The sequence below is a fragment of the Chinchilla lanigera genome, unplaced genomic scaffold, assembly GCF_000276665.1.
Source record: "Chinchilla lanigera isolate Chin_1 unplaced genomic scaffold, ChiLan1.0 scaffold00077, whole genome shotgun sequence".
Classification (NCBI taxonomy): domain Eukaryota; kingdom Metazoa; phylum Chordata; class Mammalia; order Rodentia; family Chinchillidae; genus Chinchilla; species Chinchilla lanigera.
In genome coordinates, this window is record NW_004955478.1 from 8,156,549 (window position 1) to 8,177,716 (window position 21,168).

The window sequence follows — 21,168 nt, forward strand, 5'->3', positions numbered from 1 at the left end:
AGGCAGAGCTATTTTATTTTGAGGCAAAGTCTCAATAAGTTGCCCAGACTAGTTTGAACTTGTCGTCCTCCTACCTCAGCCTTCTGCATAGCTGGAATTACAGGTTACATCACCATGCCTGTTTAATGATAATGTTAAGTGAAAAAAATAAATTAGAAAAGTGCATGAATACCAGGAAAACATTTACATAAGGTACATATTCAGTATGACCAAAGACTAGAAAGGCATATGGAAAAATTTATCAATGAATGTGTTATAGTAGTAGGATTATGTAAAATAGCCCTCTTAGTTTTTAAAAAAGCTTTTGAAAAACTTACACTGACTCTAATTGCTTAAAATACAACTCCTTAGAAAGAGCGGCGTCAATGTGGCATTTGTCTTATGCAGTGCCATGAGAGTCAGACTTCAGATGGCCATATTTCAAACAGCTCTGAGTACCGCTGCAGTGTCTGCAGCCATGTGCACTTCAGTGATTAGAACACTGGCATAAAGAATGAGTTGTCTCTAATTTTTCATCGGGAGATCAGGAGAGTATAGGGCTCACAATCGCATCAGAGGAAACAGCTCGCAGTCAAGTAATCATTAAACCTAACTCCAATTCCAGTTTCTTTCTCAGGGAAGAAGGTTGAAAATGATCTCTGCTTAACTCTTGTCAACAATTCAAGAAGCACTCCTGTGTTTTATCTCATGAATAAACAGAGAAGGAGTTCCAAAACACTGATACAGCTCCTGTTTTGGGAGTTTATAATCCTTTGGATTATAAACTAAGTGAAAAAAGATTACAAATTACAAATATGCAACTAGAAGGAATTACTACATACTCACAAAGTAGTGTACAAACTATATCCAATCACTGAAGGAATAAGGAATAATCAAAATGGCCTCAGTTGAAAATGTTGAAAAAATTATAGTAAACAAAAGATGCTAAAAAAAGGTGATAACCATGGACTAGCAGAGAGGAAAAGCCACGGGCTGCAGAGTAAAGGGAGTACGCTAAAGACTGTGGAAAGACAAGTTGGGGAGCTAAAAGTAGGAACAGTCAGTGGGGAGCCTTGGATGCTAGATTAAATTTAGATCTCACGTGATAGACAGCAAAGGGTTACATGGAGCAAGTGAGTAACTAGCAGAGAAATCAAATGATAAAGTATCTCTTACTTCAGACTACTTCCCCAGACATACCCAGAAGATACGCTGGGATCAAGACCATTCCTCATGCACAGGGACATTTCTGTAATATTAGAGGCTACTGGCTTTGTTATGTTTTTTTAACTGCATTTTCTTAGCCTCCCTCTAGTCAATGACAGTCCAGCCCCTCAAGTCTCTTTAGAAAATAAATGATCGGCCTGAGTACCATTGCACCTAGATGCTTTCCTGGTACAGAGTTCTCCTGCAGACACGTCAGCTGTGCACAGCCAATGTCCCCAAGTATAACGAAAGGAAAGAGTGCCAAGAGACCTTCAGAAACACGCATCTGAAGAAGGCTGGTATGGGAACTAGTGATTAAAGAAAGATTCAGTCTGGTGTGGTGGTGCACGCCTGTAGCCCCAGCACTCGAGACTGAGGCAGGAAGATCTCCAGGAGTTTAAGGCCAGCCTGAATTACACAGTGAGACTCTACCTCAAAAAACCAAAACCAAACAAACCAACCCTGGTAGACGCAGACTGCAAGGATTCTTGTGAAAAGTAGACCTCCGGGGACCATACAAACAGAGGAAATTGTATTAGGGATAATTCCCTCTTCTGACAGCTCCCCTCGATTGCCTGCCTTTCAGCCCATGACTTTTTTTTCCTCTTACACAAAAAGAAAAGTCTGTTTCCTACACGTGTCCCAAAGGCAAGGCAAGGCTGTTGAATTACGGGAGGTGGGTTCACAAAGCGTGACAGTCTCATACCCTTGACAGCCTCTGCTGAACAGCACCCCTACACCAATCACATCTTCCTTGGTGGGGTCAAAATCTAACTGAAAGAACATAAATATAGAGAAAAAGAATTTTTTCCTTTAGCATACAGTGTTTTCCTTCCTCCCATACTATTAGCCAAATAATCATTAGTGGTAACGCTGACACTAACGATCTTGCTTTCAGTGAAATCGAGTGCAGAATGAAAGCCAATGCTGGCACTGACACAGTGAGCGGGGCTGCACTTAGGCTCTCACTTTGGCAGTGGCTGAGGAACACAGAATCCTGACAAGGAAGCAAGGCAGGCCTAAAGGAAACCAGGCTTTGTCTTCACTTGCCAGGCCACGACAGCAGCTACTTACATCGTTTCTGTCCTGGGACAGCAGCAATATCCTAAGGCTTTTCATGCTTGAGCTTCTGTCCAAAATGTCAATTGCTTTATCGAGATCATCTTGGTTTTTCAGCAGGATGGAGAGCTGTGACACAGGACAGAGAAAAAGGAAATAAAAAAATACAAATCTATCTCAATGCTTCAGTTTGCAAAAATGAAACCTAAGTTTGGAGAAAAACAATCTCATTAGATACTACTGGGTATCTAGCTGAAATCATAGAGATTTCCTCCTGTAAGTATATAATTCAGTAATTTTTAGACACTTTATGGAGTTGTGCAATTACCCCTCCCTCTAGTCACAATTTTCACAATTCCTTTCCTTCACAATTCCATTTTCAAAGACTGCCATCACTTCTACATCTCTTGGGCCCATTTACAGTAACCACCCCTTTCTGTCTCCAGCCCCAGGCAGCCACTAATCTACTTTCTGTCTCTATGGATTTGCCTTTTCTGGACATTTATTATAAATGGAATCAACACTTTATACATATTCAGTTCAAAGGTTCACAGTCTTTTGCATCTACCGCCTTTCAGTATAATTTTTTTTGTTCATCCATTGCTGTAGCACATCTCATTAATTGGTCTGAGACATTTTCTGAGAACAGGTTCCTCTCTTAAAAAACTGTCTACTCCAAAGCATCAAATCCTGGGCCCAGGATATAGCTCAGTGGTGCAAGCACCTGCCTAGCAAATGTGAGGTCATGAGTTCGATTCCTGGTACCACACACACAAAAAAATAAATAAATAAAAATAAAAAATAAATAAAAAACCCAAAGGATCAAATCCCAAACAGCTACAACTCCTATACTTCTTTCCAAAGTAGGCAGTATAACCATACCCCACCCCGGTCTCGAATTCTGCTGACCTCAAAAGAACAAGCAGGAAAGACAGAAGAGAGGCAGTGGCGTAGGAAAGGGATGAAAACTTATTCAAATAAGAGCACAAATTTAGTTGCATCCATTTACCTATAAAAGCCTCGAGTTTATCTTTCTAGAGACCATACTCATAGTGAAATAAATCAGACTCACATGTGTAAACATCATATTGTCTCCCTAGTGTAAGAACCTGAAAGAGTAAATAAAATCTGAAAGGTACAACAGATACTGTGAAAGGGAAAGGAACTGCTTAAAAGGAAAACAACTGGGATGAGAGAAAAGAGCAAAGAAAGAAGGGAAAAATTATGTATATATATGTACACAAGATAGCTTAGATAATTGCACTACTAATTTCTACTGGTTTATTGAAAAGAACAGTTAATGTTTAATTGTTTGATCAATCTTACATACCTCTATCTGGTTATCTAAGTAACCAATATGAAGATAACAATACGTAATACAACAACCACTGTTAATATCCTACCACCTTATTTGAAATTCTGTATCGTTTTTACTATTTTCGTGTTGTTCTGCTTATGTCTTTGTAAATTTGTTCTTATTCTTTTCTCTTTAAAATAAAAAAAGAGCACAAATTTAGACAGCAGAGCAAGGTTTACTATCTTAATGTTTAATAATAAATCAGTTACTAAAACCTGAAAACCTTCTCCATTTTCATTCCACTGAATTATTAAAGAGAACGTCCTTGAGGGCAAAGATATAGTAAGTCTCACTCACCATTAAAGCAGAAGACATCATGAGTAGATAGTACTAAAGAATGCAAAAGTATACTTTTTCCTAGGACCTAACAAATGTCAGATCGTATATTTTTTGTTTTTTGAGATAGGGTTTCACTATGTTGTAGTGCAAGCTGGCCTCAAACACACAGCAATCCTCCTGACTCAGCCTCCTAAGTGCTGGGATTATAGGCGTGTGCCACCAAGCCCAGTTCTTATACATTTTTGATTAAAAAAGAACCAAGCAAAATTCCAAATTAATTGAGTTTCTAATCTGTAATACAATGAGATGAGAGAACTCTAAATCCTAAACTAGGAAAAAGCAAATAGTAAGAAAAGTATTTGAAATAAAATCTCAGTGCCAGGTGTGGTGGTATATGACTGTAATTCCAGAATTTGGGAGGCTGAAGAAGGAAGATTGCTGCTGACTTTGAGGCCAGCCTGCACTACATAGTGAGTTCAAGGCAGGCCTGAACTACATAATAAGACTCTGTCTCAAAAATAAATAAATTAATTAATAAATTAAATTTCAGCTGGGCATGGTGGCACACAACTGTAATATCAGCTACTCAGGAAAATGAGGCAGGAGGATGTGAATTTGAGGCTAGTCTGTCTCAAAACAAAATTTAAAGAAAAGGGCTGGGAATGTAGCTTAGTGGTTACAAGGCTCTATATTTAATCTCCAGTATCAAAAAATAAATGAACAAACAAATGAATAAAGAAAAAACAAAGCCTAGCTGGGCATGGTGGTACATGCCTGTAATCCCAGCTACTTGGAGGCTGAGGTAAGACTGAAAGTTAAAGTCCAGCCTCGTTTAGGGAGACTCTGTCTCAAAATAAAAATAAAAATGACTAAAGATATAGCTCACTGGTAGAGCTCTTGCTTAGCATGTGTAAGGCCTAGGTTCAATCCCCAGCACAAACAAAATCTTGTAACTACTCAAGGGAGAGGAGAATGTTTTGCAAATCATGTAATACTGCAAAAGATTCCCTTCATGGGTGACTGGGAGATATTAAAAATAAAAATAAGTAAGACCTATTTTCCAGGGGGAGGTAAAGAAATCACTGAAATAACCGTTAACTTTGAGGGCTGGGGATAGCTCAGCAGCACAAGCACCTGCCTGGTAAGCACAAGGTCCTGAGCTCAATTCTTAGTACCAGAAAGAAAGAAAGAAAGAAAGAAAGAAAGAAAGAAAGAAAGAAAGAAAGAAAAAAGAAAAAACTAAGCTATAACTTTGCAAATGTGTAAGAGTCTGGTATATAGAATACATAAAGAACTCATACAACTCAACAATAAAAAGATAATCTGCCAGGGATGGTGGGACATGCCTGTAATTCTATTACCCTGAGAAACTGAGGCAGGAGGACCGCAAGTTCAAGTCCAGCCTGGGCAATAGTGAGACCCTGTCTCAAAACATATTTTTAAAAGGCCTGAAGATGTAGCTCAGTGTGAAGACCCTGGATTCAATTCCCAGCATCGTGAAAAAAAATTTCGATTTTTAAAATAGGTAAGGGCAAGATGCAATGGTGAACGCATAATTCTAGCACTCCAGGAGGCTGAAGGAGGAGAAGCTTGAGTTCAACCTCAGCCTGGGCAACTCAGTGAAACCCTGTCTCAAAATAAAAAAACAAAAGCACATGAAAAGATGTTCAAATCACTAGTCATTAGAGAACTACAAATCAAAACCACAGTGACATATCATTCCCCAGCCACTAGCACAGCTACTAAACAGGAAGGGCTGGGCACGTAACTCAGTGACAGACCTCTTACCTAGCATGTAAAAGGCCTTTGGTTCGATCCCCAGCACCAAAAACAAACAAATAGAAAAAAAGAAAAGAGCAAGTGTTGTCAAGAATGGTAAAGACACTGTAATTCTTATACACTGCTGGTAAGAACAATAGTGCAGCCATTATAAAAAAATTCAACAGCTAAAAAAAAGTTAAGATTTGTCATATAACCTAGCACTATCAATTACACATTTAACAACTGAAAAGATATGTAAAACTTGTTCAAATATTTAGGAACTGAAAAGAAATATAAAAACTTGTACAAAATGTTTAACACGTCATTATCCATAATCACCAAAAACTAGAAACAAGTATCCATCAACAGATGAATGAATACACAAAAAGTGATACATCTATGTAATGGAATGTTTATTATTGAGCCATAAAGAGTAATAAAGTCTTGATATATACTACAATACAGATGATCTTTGAAAACACAGGCCTAGTGAAAGAAGCCAAAAACGCAAGGCCACATATTGTATGATCCCACTTATATAAAAAACTCAGATTAAGAAAATCAAAGACAGAAAACAGGTGGTGCTAAGAGCTCAGGTGAGAAGAGAAAGTGACTACTAACGGGTAGAGAGTTTCTCTTTAGGGTGATAAAAATATTTTGGACTTAGCTGGTAGTGGTAGTTGCACAAGTCTATGAATATACTAAAAACCACTGAACTGTGTACTTAAAAAGAACAAACTGCACAGTAGGTCAATTGTATCTCAATAAAGCCTATTACAAAAATATAAATTAAATAAAACCTCAATAGAGTTTTCATTTGAGCTTCTCAAATCCTGGTATGGCAGAGTTTAAATAAAGGGCAAGGAAAAAAAAGGAATTGGGGGATTTTAAATTAACAAAATGTAAATCAGGCTGGGCATGGTGGCATGTGCCTATAATCTCAGCACTTGGGCACTGAGGCAGGAGGACGGCTGGGCTACAGAGTGAGGCCAGCCTGGTTACACAGCAAGACCCTGTCTGAAAAAAACACTTAAAATAAATAAATAAATAATGGTCACTGGTATCAGTATAGTATGGACATCTGGAATTTTTTTGGTGGTGTGGTACTACTGAGCTACATACCAAGCCCTTTTTATTTTATTTATTTTATTTATTTATTTAGTCTTTTTTGAGACAGGGTCTCATGCAGTTCAGGCTGTCCTTGAACTGACTTTGTAGCCCAGGCTGGCCTCGAACTTGCAATGATCCTCCTGACTTAGCCTCCCAAATGCTGGGATTACAGGTGTGCTCCACCACGCCCAACTGTGAAGTCCTTTTTAAAACTATTTTATTTTGAGACAAGATCTCTTTAAATTGCTAAATTGTCCAGGCTGGGCTAAAATTTATGATCCACCTGTCTGAACCCCACAGAGTGCTGGGATGACAGGTGTGCACCACCATGACTGGCTAGTTTATATATCTCAAAATATTTACACTTCTATTATTATTAATGTTATAGTTTGGGCCTAGATATTCCCCTAAAACCTTGTGCAGTCACAGGTGGGGCATTTTCAGAGGTGGCTAAATCTTAAGTGTATAATGCTGAGATTAAAGGTGTGTGATTACTAAATCAGTCCATTGATTGGCTGGTACCACCCTAATCCCGGTAGCCTGGATACAACATAAGAGGCTTGTCTTCTCCCTTGTTTGCTTTGCTACCTTCTGCTTGCCATTAACTAACCAGTGCCGTGCCAACCTGCCTTGAAGCCAGCTGACCAGGGACTGAAGCCTCTATAAACTGTGAGCTAAATAAAGCTTTCCTTCCTTAACTTTGGGTGTTGGGTATTTTGTCTCAGCAATAAGAGAAAAGTAACTATGACAATTAACTTCAGAGTTAGTGATTCATTTTTTAAAACTGCTATATTTCTAAAATTTATTTTAAAAACCCAACATATGCTGATAGCATACTCAGTTGCAGCTGTGTTTCTTTGGAAAGGGCTTTCAGTATCTGCAGAGTTCAGCCCTAAACTAAAAAGATATTTTTCCTTTTAGCGGGGGTGCTAAGGATCAAATCTAGGGCCTAGTACATGCTAGCCAAGAGCTCTTCCATTCAGTTACACCACTACCTCTTTTCATTTCATTTCTGTTTGTGTTTGTTTTATAGTAAGAATGAACCTAGGCTAGCCAGGCATGGTGGCGCACACCTGTAATCCCAGCACTTGGGAGGCTGAGGCAGGAGGACTTCTGTGAGTTTGAGGCCAGCCTGGTATACAAAATGAGTTAAAGGCCAGCCTGAATTGCACAGTGAAACCGTGTCTCAAAAAGACAAAAAAAGAATGAACCTGGGGGGTGCCCTACCACTGAACTACATACCTAGCCCTTTTTATTTTAAAATTTTTTTTTTTGGTACTGGGAATTGAACTCAGGTCCTTGCACTTGTTAGACAGGCGCTTATGCCGCTGAGCTATATCCCTGGCCCTAATTTTTGAGATAGGTTCTTGCTGAGTTGCCTGGGGTGGCTTCAAACTTGTGGTCCTCCTGTCCCAACCCCCAGATATCTGAGAGTACAGGCAGGTGACACTGCCCTTGGCTCTAAATTATGAAGAAAAATTTAACTCTTTAACAAATCAAACTACACAGTAAGGATACGACTGTCGAAAGAACCATGGTGCTGCCAAATTGTCTGTCTTGCCCACCAGCGTGACTCCTCAAATTCCCATTACTACGCACCACCCATCTCTCTCACCTCATTGTTCATGTAATGCAGATCAAGAGGTTGCCCAAACACTTTTGCCACCTTGAGTTCCACATCTTCGTATCTCACAGGCCGGCTGAATGCTATAATTCTGAAAGGAACAGGACAGCTGGTTAACTGCATACTTAAAACACAGTGGTTAGAAAGCAGGAGCCTGAGTATAGTTTCTCTTTCTTTTCAACATAAGATTATCTTTTTTCATGCATTCAGGACCTTTGCATTGAGCTATATTCTCAGCCCTTTTTAAAATTTTGACATAGGATCTTGCTAATTTGCTCAGCTGGACTCCAATTTATAATGTTCCTGCCTCAGCCTACTGAGTAGCTGAGATTATAGGCAGGTGCTACCACGCCTGATCAGACCATGTTTTGAAACCACTGTCATATCTGGGCATATGTAAGTAGTGTTGACATTGAAGCTTTTCTGTAGAGATTCATTAGGTCAGTTCAAAAAACAGTTTGCATAAATATAAAGCAGAGTAAGTACCTGAGCAAAGAGGTGTTGAAATACAATTATTAAATATCCCAGAAACATTAAGAAGTGGGGATAAATGAAACAAGATTGGCTAAATGTTGACAATACTGAAGCTGAGTGACACGTCTAGGGGGTTTAGTATAACATTCTATTTATGTTCATATGTGCTGGAAATTTTCATAATAAAAGGGCTTTTTGTTTGTTTGTGTTGGTGGTAGTAGAGATTGAATCCTAGACCTTTGCACTGAACTACATCCCCAGACTTTTTTTATGTTTTATTTTGAGACAGGGTTTCACTAAATCACTAAATTACAAAATGTGGGCTTGAATTTGAAATCTTCCTCCCTTAGCCTCCCTAAGTGCTGAGTTACAGGAGTGCACCACCACACCTGGCAATAATAGAAAGTTTTAATGAATGCATGGGCTTAGTCGATTATTTTTAATACACAAAGGTGGCAATTTCATGGGTCCAACCTAACACCTTAGAACTTGAGTAATTAAAAATAAGAAAACAGATAAATGAAACAGAAGGGAACATCAGAAAGAAATTTGTGCATGCATGCACAACACACACAAAATTTAGATTAAAAAACTAGTTTTGCTGGGTGTGCTGGTGCACACCTATAATCTCAGCACTGGAGAGGCTGAGGCACGAGGACTGCTTTGAGTTCAAGGCCACCCTCGATGACATAGTGAATTCAAGGGCAGTCTTAACTATATAGTGAGATCCTGTCTCAAAAAACAAACAAAAAAATCTTGGCCAAGAGTGGTGGCCCATGTCTACAGACCTAGTCACTCAGAAGGCATGATGATGGCCTGAACCCAAGAATTTAAGACCAGGTGGAACAACATAGATTCTATCTTACAAAAAATATGTCAGAGTGGAAAATGTCTTGTTAAGCATAATATAAACAAAAACCATGAAGACAGACTTGACAACAAAAATTTAAACTTTTGATGGAAAAATAAACCATTAATGAAGATTAAAAAAAAGAATCAAGCTTGGGAAAATACTTAACAAAAATCAGTTAAAAAAAAAAAAAAAAAAGACAGGGCCAGGGATATAGCTCAGCAGCACAAGTGCCTGCCTGGCAAGTGCAAGGTCAAGAACACACAAAAATGATAAAAAAATGCAACAGAAAAAGGGACCATTTACAGAAGAGTTATGAATACACACACAGAAGATGATCCATGATTAGGAAAATGTATACTAAAACAACTTCTGTCTCTCAGTGTGCCTGAGCAGAATAAAAGCCTTGTGGTGATGCAGCAGCACACAGTCATGGGCTCTATACCCCTCCTCCACAATGACAGGAAGAACTGTGTGGTTCTTTCACATCTTCCCTGCTTGGGCAGAGTGGGAAGTGGTGTAATTAGAGGAAGACGCTATAAGCCACAGGAAAAGAGGAATACAAGCCATTGAATTTTTAATAAAATATGACCAGATAATTCTTTAATTCTTCTCTGTGTTAGGCTGGGTCAAATCAATAAGCAGTATAAAAAGCTTTCAACATCTAGAATTGTCTCATTCAATTTGGCAGCCACCAGCCACATGGTTCTACTTAAATTAATTAAATTTAACTTTAAAATTGACTCTTCAGGCTCACTGGCCACATGTGGCTAGTGGCTACTGTACTGGACAACACAAATACAGAACATTTCCCTTATAGCAGAAACTTTCATTGAATAGCTTTGATAATATTACTACAAACCAAAATCTGTCCTCCACACAAAGCCTGACATCTCAGGAAGATAATTCCTCCACAGTTTTTCCATTGGAAATTATATTGCCAACTATACTGGTTTGTTGCCATTAGGAAATCCATTCACACTGTATATAATTTTTATATTTTTACTCTCAAATCTGCTGTCCTAGGCAGTGATACTATTAGGTACTATTAGGATACTATTGAGATGGGTTATATAGGAAGGTGTTTTCTGGAGCCTTTGGTGAGAAAGTAATTTTCTATTAATTCCTAGTATCAAATCATATCCCTCACTTCAGGGCCTCACCAACAGTTTAAAGGGGGCCAGTTTTGCTCACCCAGCCTAGGCAACTTAGTGTGACTGTATCTCAAATAAAACATAAACAAAGGGCTGGGAGTTTAGTTCACTAAGACCATGGGTTTAATCCCCAGTACCAAAAAAGAAAGAGAGGCATTTCTGAATAAAATACCACAAGTCCACTCCAGATGTTCCTAGCACTATCCTGGAAAAAAAATCGAGCTCAGAAATTTAATTCACCTGTACTTGGTCTGCCAATAAGCTATTAATTTTAAAACCCCTAAAAGCCACCAGATAGTCTGATCTGGACTTTCACGAAGAACCACATAAGCACTAATACAACTGAAATGGGGGACCTAAATACCCCACTGTCACAAACACACAGATCAACTAGGCAAAAAATAAATATCAGAACTGAATGAAACTTTTCAACACATGGACTTATAGAATGTTCCATCCCACAACATCAGAATACACACTCTTCTCAGCTACACACATGATATTCTCCAAAACAGACCACATACTAGCTCATGGGACATGCTTAAGTAAATGCAAAGGAACTGAAATTATCCCAAGCATATTATCAGACCATAGTGCAATGAAATTGGATATCAATGGCAAAAGAAACTACAAAAGTTTCATAAACACATTAAATACCACCCTCCTGAACAACCAATGTGTCACAGACAAAATTAAAGGACATTTGACAGTTTCTAAAATTAAACAATAATGCCAATATAACATACCAGAACTTATGAGATCCAATGAAAGCAGTCTTACGAGGGAAATTTATAGCAGCGAATTCTCATATCAGAAAAGCAGAGTAAGCTCAATTAAACATCCTAATGTTAAACCTCAGGCTTCCAGAAAAAGAACAGCAAGTCAAACACATAGCTCATACAAGGGAGGAAATTATAACAATCACAGCAGAAACGAATGCAATGAAGACTAAGAAAATACAAAGAATCAATGAATCAAAGAGTATATTCTTTGAAAGATTAAACAGGCAAACCTTTAGCCAACCTTATCAAAAAAGAAAAGACTCAAATCCATGCAATTAGGAATAAAAAGGGTAAAGTCACAACAGATCCTGCAGAAATCCAGAAGATCATCAATACCTACACTCCAAGAACCTGTATTCTAATAAAATGAAAAACAGAAAAAATCGACAGATTCCTAGAGACATATGAATTACCAAAGCTGAAACAAGAAGATATGGGAAATCTAAATAAACCAGTATCAATCAGAAATTGAAGGTGTAATTAAAAACCTACCAACAAAGAAAAGCCCAGGCCCTGGCAGATTCACTGCTGAATTCTAGAAGAAATTAGGAAAGACCTAATGCTGCTACTTCTCAAATTCTTTAATGAAATTGAAAGGGAAGCAATACTCCCAAACTTATCCTGGAAGTAAGCATTACCCTGATACCAAAACCAGAGAAGGATCCAACCAAAAAAGAGAACTTTAGGCCAACTTCCCTAAGGAACATAGACACAAAAATCCTCAATAAGATAATGGCAAACAGAATGCAGCAAATTTTCAATATTATACACCATAACCAAGCAGGATTCATCCCAGGCATGCAGGGATGGCTTAACATATGCAAATCAATAAATGTAATATACCATATTAACAGAGTAAAGGACAAAATCCATATAGTCATCTCAACCGATGTAGAAAAAGTGTTTGACAAAGTCTCCATGATTAAAAAAAAAACTTACAAAAAATTGGAATAGACGGTCTTTTATCTCAATCTGATAAAAACTGTCTATGACAAACCAACAGCCAACATCATACTAAGTGGTCAGAAACTGAAAGCTTTCACTCTAAAATCAAGAACAGGTCAAGGATGTCCACTGTCACCACTCTTATTCAATAGTTCTGGAAACATCAGCTGGAGAATTTAGACAAGAGAAACAAATAAAAGGAATAAGGATAGGAAGGAAGAAGTGAAATCATCATTATTTGCAGATGACACGCTACTCTACATAGAAGACCCCAAAAAATCCACCCAAGATTTCTCCAGTTAATAACCAAAATCAGTAGTATATCAGGATACAAAGTCAACACTCAAAATTTAATAGCACTCCTGTACACAAATAACAAACTCACTGAGAGAGAAATTAGGGAAACCACAGCTTCCCTAACAGCACCCTAAAAAATGAAATACCTAGGAATCAATATAACTAAGGAAGTAAAAGACCTTTACATTGAAAGCTATAGTACTCTTAAAAAGGAGATTGAAAAGGATATCAGAAAATGGAAAAGTATTCTTTGTTCTAGGGTAAGACAAACCAATATAGTGAAAATGGTCATACTTCCAAAATTGTTAGACAAATCTAATGCAATCCCAATCAAAATACCAATAGCATAAAATTAGAGAAAACAACCCTAAGTTTCATTTGGAACCAGAAGAGACCTAGAATAGCAAAAGCAATTCTGGGCAGCTAACAATCCTGCTAGGGTAGGGGACATCAGAATCTGTAACTTGAAATTATACCACAAAGCTACGGTGATTAAAAACAGTATGGTACTGGCAAAGAAAAACAGACTCGAGGATCCATGGAACAGATTACAAGAAGCAGAAACAATTCCAAACATTCTCAGCCAGCTTACGTATTTATTTTTGTGTTTTTGAGACAGGGTTTCACTACGCAGTTCAGGTTGGCCTTGAACTCACTTTGTAGCCCAGGCTGGCTTTGAACTCAAATTCAGTGATCCTCCTGCCTCAGCCTCATGAGTGCTGGGATTATAGGCATGTGCTGTCACACCCCACCAGCCACCGTATCTTTGACAAAGGACCCGAACACCGTCACTGGAAGAAAGATAGCCTCTTTAATAAATGATGCTGGAAAAACTGGCTTTCCAAATGCTAAAGATTAATTAAGCCTGAACCACATCTTTTACCATGCACTTAACTAAAATTGAAATGGATCAAAAGAACTAAATATTAAAACAGAAACACTAAATCTACTGGAAGACAATAAGTAGAACTCTTGAAGTTATTGGTATAGGCGAAGACTTTATGAACAAAACCTTGATCACACAAAGAATCAGCTGGGATCTCATCTTATTAAAAAGCTTTTGCACAGCAAAAGAAACTACCAACAGAGTGAAGAGACAACCCACAGTATGCCCACATAAAGTTTTTGCTAGCTGTTCCTCAGACAAAGGACTGATATCTAGAAAACATAACTCAAAAAAAATCAGACATCCCAAATCTAAAGACCCAATCCAAAACTGGGCATCTGAAATGAATAAAATACTTCTCAGATGAAGAAGTAGAAATGGCAAGTAAATATATGAAACAATGTTCAACATCACTGGTCAAACAAGAGAATTAAAACAATGCTGAGAGTCCCCTCATTCCACTCAAGAAATCAACCAATAACAAATGCTGGTGGGGCTGTGTGGAAAAACAAACCCTTCTCCATTGCTGATGGGAGTGCAGACTGCTATAAACACTGTGGAAATCACTGTGGAGATTCCTCAAAAAACTAAGAGTAGAGGTCCCATTTGACCCAACTATTATTCCCCTTCTTGGTATCTTCCCAAAAGAAATAAAAGCACATACCACAGTGATATGTGTGCACCCATGTTTATAGCAGCATAGTTTATAATAGCAAAATCTTAGAAACAGCCCAAATGACGAAAAACTGATGAATGGATAAGGAGGATGTGGGCTTTTTTTTTTAATACAAAGGAAGTACTACTCTGTCATACAGAAGGATAAGCTTAAGACATTTCTAGCTAAATGGATGCACCCTGACCATACTCTTGAGTGAAATAAATTGGACACACATCTGCATTGTTTCTCTGGTGTGGGAAACCAAAAGTGTAAAGAGGACCAAAATGTGTAATAGATACTGAGGAATGGGAAGAAAATGTTTAAGAAGGAGAATAAGGGACGGGGGAAGGGGATAGGAAGGAAGGACAAGAAAAAAAAGAGAATAGAAGGAAAAAACGGAAACAAAACTTTTGTAAATAAGGACAGAAAGAGAGGCTGTGGGAGGGAACAGAGGGGAGGGAAATGGGAAAAAAAGTAGGCTGAACAGAGGGGAGGGAAATGGGAAAAAAAGTAGCAAGCTATGCCATGTACAGGTACAGATTCCCTAAGATGAATGCTATCATTATATATATCTAAAATGTACCAGTAAGAAAAAAAGAAGTTTAAAAAAAAAAATCAGTACTTTCAGACTGGTAAGAATCAAGCTGCTGCCATCTTACCAACATTCTTTGACCAATGTTTAAAAGAAGTATATAAATCTGTAACAGTGTCCTGCCTTTAAGGCTTTCAAAAGGAAGGAGATCCTAATCTAAAGTCCTCCTCTTTGGCCCCCAGTAGCTGAGAGAGTGGGAGGTCAGTGATACTGACTTTTAAAACAAAGTCTGCCTACTAGGATGGTTACTATGGAAAAGTCACTTTCCTTTTTTGTAAATCCTAATTCTGTAAGAGTGTACATTTAGAAAAATACTGCTCACATTCCTTGTAAAAGTAAAGAAAGCCCACAACGACATTCTCTCTAAAACCCTAGGACATGAAATACATGAAAACTTGAGTTGTCTGGCAAAGAACAGTTTGAACTTGGCTTCCTGGTACCAACTTTTGAAAGTCCTCAATTCCACACATAGTACACAAACAGTGAAATGCCATAGCTTCTGAAAACAGATCCATAAAAAGAGAACGCAAAGCTTTTAAAATCTTGATACCAACATTCTCCCAACTCAGGGCTTCAGAAGGCCATTCCTGTCTGACCACCTTAAATATTTGTGGTTTCAATCTGGCAGTTTCTCTGAAACCAAACACATACACTTTCTCAGTATAAGTTCACTCACTGTAACTACATACCACTTTGGGAACAGAGAATTCAGGAGAGCAAACTGCCTAACTACGCTCCAACACAATTGGGCTTTTGATTTCATATCTACTTCTGAAAATTCTCTGCTCCTCCAAGCTTGGCCATCCTTCCACAACCCACTCAGTCAGAAAGTGTGAAAAGCAGCAACAATGAAGTAGCAATTTAATTTCCTTGTTTCTGGCAGGATGCAAGATGAGAGCTGTGGGCAGAGCTAAGAAGACCTTCTTCCTCCAGGCCTGGAACCGTCCCAGAACCCACAAGGGAGCAGCAGGACGCTGGTTCCACAGACCACACTTTCCACAGTGAAGAACAGGTGGAGATACTAAGGTCCTACAGTGGGACAAAGCTGAAGACCTTCTCATAAGCATGCTCTTTACCTCTCCAAATACTCAAAGCAAAGGGAAAAAGAGGAGATAGCAACAGGAAGGCGAGGCAAAGAGTGGGAAACTAATATTAAGAGGCACATTTAGGTGCACGGACATGTACAAGGTCCCATGACCAGAGTTCTGTATCCTTTTAAAACATTTTCCCTTAGATAACTGAGAAATTAAATGGAATGACATTTTTACCACACAAAATAATAATAATGATGATGATAACTAAAATCTTCATGATAGAGAAAGTTTTATAACATTATTTTCATCTTACTAATCAGATAAGATTTAGAATATAAACAGAAAAACTCCTTCCTTCTACATCCTCAAAGGATCAAACTTCCAAAACTGATGGACTTGGTACAGCTTCTCATGACCTGGAGACATCATGAAGAAGCTTCCAATTAACCAACCTAACCCTAAAAGCTAGGGCTACTCTACAGGGAACAGGAATGGCACCACGTCACAGAACCATCCTGACTGCCCTCTACTGCCCACAGGTGGCACAATGTCAGTTATACAGAAGTCATGATTCTGAGTAGCGCTGATGCCTTCATTTCTTCTTTTAGCAAAAGAGCAGAAGAGGAGAATAATAAAACAGCAGCAGTTGAAATGATAAGTCAAAACAAGGATGGAACTTGCCCACTTTTACACAATCAACCCCATTCCTCCACCACTGGTGCCACAGGATCAGGACAGGCCTCCTAAGTGCAACGTTTACTGAGAACTTCAGCACATGTGAACACAACTACTGATCAGAGGGCAACTTACCTTCTCTCCCCATTGTGCTCAAACTTGATTCTGACGTCACTCTGCCAAAAGTAATGACACATAGGTTAGAGGGTTCTCTGGTACATGTTATTTCAGTCATTTGCAAGTAAGCAGTCCTTTAACATCATTAGGCAAACATCACCATGAGGCAAACATCTCATGGCTCTTGGTGCAGTTACCCTACCCAGAAAGGTATTCCTTTCCAATCAGTTACAACTTCCAGTTCTAATCTCAGGAGCAACAAAAGCTCTTGGACAAGATTCCTAGGTACCTACCCCAGCTCAGATTCTAGACTTACATACTCTCTGTCTCTATAACTGGCTCTGGAATTTCTCCTACTATACACCTTTTCACCAGGATACCTTTCCTTCTTGACTGATGCTTCCAAATAAATCTTGGGGTAGACCACAGGCAAGGTGCTAATCCTCTGAGTTTTAGTTTTTCCATTTACAGAGTGGGGTTAAACATACCTTGCAGAATTGCTATGAAAACTAAAGGAGATGTTAGTAAAATATCTGACATGTAGCACGCATGTGATAAATATTTTTTTGTTTCTGTTCCTATTTCTACTATCATGGGATTTCCCACAATCCTCACAAGGCTATCCTTGTGGAACAAAAGTAGGACCCTGAACAAATGACCTTAGGACACTGTTCTAGCTTTCTCCAAAGTGACCATTCTTGGGCATACAAACTGGAAGGGCTGAAATCATGTCTATTTTGTTTCTATATTCCCAATGCCAAGCAAAGAGAACAGCATATAAAATTTGTGCTTAATAATATTTGGTAAATAGATGAATGGACTGAAGAACAGAACTGAGACTAAATGTGAGAAAGGGAAGTAGAAGCATTAAAATGTTAAAGAAAAAATCCAGGAGAAATAAATATTGTAAATATCATTTGAGAATTAGAAAAATGATAGGAAAGAGAGATTATAGAAGAGGGGAAAAAAGTAAGATTGCTGGGAAACCAGCAAATAATAGATGACAAGAAGAAAGAATTCAGAGTCAATGAGTAAAATATTACTGAAAAAGACAAACATAGATTGTGGCTTATACTGGGCATGATGGCACATACCTATAATCCCACTACTTGAGAGGCTGAAGCAGCAGGGTCTCAAGTTTGAGCTCAGGGCCAACCTGAGCTACACAGCAAGATCCTCTTTCAAAAAAATCTAAGACTGTGGCCAGCTGTTGTGGTGCATGTCTGTAATCCCAGCACTTGGGAAGCTGAGGCAGGAGGATTGCCAGCAGTTCAAGAAAGCCTGGGCTACATAGTGAGTCTGTCTCTCTCTGTCTCTCCTCTCTCTCTCTCTCTCTCTCTCTCTCTCTCACACACACACACACACACACACACACACACACACACACACACACAGTGGCTTTGAAGAAAGAGGCCTTCAAAGCTTCTAAATTAGGGAACAAATAGCAGTCAGAGAAGATGACAGAATAGGGCAAGTTGGAAAGGTAGGAAGAGTACATAAAGAACTCCTTTCTCCCACGAGGGGCTAGAATTCTCTTCCAGTCTACTGAATTGTAACAAAAGCTCTAACTTACCCTCTAAAAATGATGGAGGCCCCTAAGAGCTTTTGTTTATGTGGCTAATTTAAACTAATATTTACCATAATAGAAATTAAAACAAAATTATTTTTTATTTCAAAATAACAATTAAAAAACATTTAATTGTTATTGTTAACATGAATAGACCTTTTTATAAAAACTATGCTTTCCAAAAGAAATTTAATGAGAGAATGCAAATCTCTTCAATGCATGGCCTAAGATAGCTGAATTTTCTTGCTTTCTTCAACTTTCAATCTGTTGCAATAACATAAAAAATGTAGCTTCTGGGAAACTCCACTGTACATTCTTAAGAGAATAAGAGTGAAAAGGGAAAATAACATTATAGTATTATGAAAATAATGTGCATCCACCCCCAAAAGGGTCTTAGAAACCTCCCAGGTGGTCCCCACACTATACCTTGAGAACCACTGAATCAGAAAACAAGAATACTATCCTCTAATCCATTATTTTAAAGATAAGGAAAGTGAAGTTCCAAGGGCTTAGGGTCCCTGGAAAGTACATGTACTAGATAGCAGATAGCCGGAATAAAGCATATAATATAAGTCTTTAAATACAGCCCTGATATGGTCCTCTTATGTTTTCATATAACATGGACCATTTTAGCCATTTATTCTGCACAATAATAGCTAACATTTATTGAGCATTTACTGTGGACCAAGACTGTTCTAAGCATGTTACTAATCCTCACAACAGGTATTAGTATCATCACTATTTCACAAAAGAAACTTGAGTTACAACGAGGTATACAGTAAGTTCACGCAAGGTTACATCATACTGTTTGTAAAGTAAGAGCCAGGATTCAAACCCTGAAAGCCTGGCTCCTAAATAGTAAGCTAAATGTTACAGTCAAATGGTTTCTTTCACTGATGCAAGGCTTCAATGGGAACAACAACAAAAGATCTTATATGACCTTCCTTTTTAGCACTCATGGAAAAAGAGACTGAAAGCTCCCTACATTGGGGTAGTAATGGAGTCAGAACTTAGAGACTGGGACACCAATCGTGTAACAAGCTGGGGAGCCAGAAGAGGACCCTTTGGTTGTGGGTGGATGTGACACCTGAGAAGGTGGAAGACGCAAGTGCCCAGATCTGATCTGTGTTCTAGGTAGAACGTATATATAGTACATGGGCAAAAGGCAGGGTAGTGCAGCGGAAGGAGCAGCCATATGGATTCAAAGTTTGTAAGAATGATGGCAGTTTTTTCATTACTGTCTTCTTTTTTTCCTTCCCTCACTACGCTAAGTGACTGCCATAACAAGAACCCTCCAAAGCATGGTCCTTGACACACACCGCCATGCTCTGACCTGCTGTCTCCGACTTCCCACTTTCTATTCCCACGAAGAGCTCTGGTAATCACAGTCCTTTCTGCCTCTGCAGGTAGGTTACCACGTCCTTCCACTGCTCCTGTCTCTAGCTCAGCACACTTTGGTATAGCTCTCATTTTCATTATTTTTTTAATTAATAGACTTTTGGAACAGTTTTAGATGTACAGAAAAATTCAGGAGTTAGAGCAGAATTCCCATCCCTCACACAAGTTCTCCCTATTATTAACATCTTATTTCAGCACAGTATGTTTCCTTTTGTTACAATCAGTTAATATTGATATATCAACTAAAGCCCATAGTTTATTCAGATATTCTCAGGTCTTTTTTGTTTTGGTTTGTTTTTTTTGAGACAGGGTTTTTTTGAGACAGGTTTTTTTTGAGACAATGCAGTTCAGGCTGGCCTCAAACTTGAGTCTCAGGCCCTCCTGAGTGTGGGGATTATAAGCGTGCCCCAGCACGGTCAGTTCAGGTCTTCTCCTATTTGTTTTTACCTAATTTTTTTCACTCTTAAAAAGTGTGGCAATAAAGCTGGGCATGGTGGCACATGCCTGTAACCCCAGCACTCGGGAGGCTGAGGCAGGAAGATTGCCATGAGCTTAAGGCCAGCCTGGACTACATATCAAGACCCTGTCTCAAAAAAAAAAAAGGCTAAAGGAACTAAATTTATTTCATGATGGGCTATAACAGGAATATAACTCTACATGAAATTAGTCAGAAATGGAACTGAACTTTCATGATGGGCTATAACAGGAATATAACTCTACGTGAAATTAGTCAGAAATGGAATTGAACTTTTGCTCCAAATCACAAATCACTTGTATTCAAGCCCAACCAAGCTTGGGACTACTAAGCAGTACAAACAAAGATGCCTTCTCCAACACCATGACAGCCATTCCAGAGCAGGATGCAGACTTCTCTGTCTCATGGGATGTGCTCAGACCTGCATTTCTCCTGACAGGCTGACAATAATAAGCCATGTATAAAGAATGGTTCAGATAAAGATAACCATTCAATTCCTCCCTGCCAACTATTCTCATTGACCTCCTGGAGGCATCTGGCACTGGTAGCCAAGTCCTTTGACTTCTATGACTCTACTCCAGCTCAGGAAACCTGCTACCATGCTCGCCACTTCTGCTTCTTGGCTGATTCTTCTTTTTCATGCCCTCTTCTCCCCTCATCCCATATGTGACCATGGACTTTTTATCTCTGGCTTTGTTTCCCCTGTAACACTTTCTCCTCAGTAGGGATACAATTAATCAAAAGTCAGTCTCTAAATAGAAGACTCTCAAAACTCTATGTCCAGCCCCAAACTATGAAGGAAAATTTCAAATGCCTGTCATGTACTTGAGGCAGATATATAGTGGTTAAAAACATAGCACTGAAGTCAAACTTCATACTTTATATCCTC

The 21,168-nt window shown here is 38.7% G+C and overlaps 1 protein-coding gene across 1 annotated transcript in view; it reads right to left on the bottom strand.

Annotated features, from left to right (window-relative positions):
* Map3k3 (mitogen-activated protein kinase kinase kinase 3) overlaps positions 1–21,168 on the bottom strand; it is a gene marked incomplete at its 5' end in the record, with an annotated part of 62,140 nt that overhangs the window by 33,550 nt on the left and 7,422 nt on the right. The window contains 3 exon segments of the mRNA XM_013503159.1: positions 2,260–2,373; positions 8,367–8,466; positions 16,858–16,898. Of these exon segments, the coding sequence (XP_013358613.1) occupies positions 2,260–2,373; positions 8,367–8,466; positions 16,858–16,898 (255 nt within the window).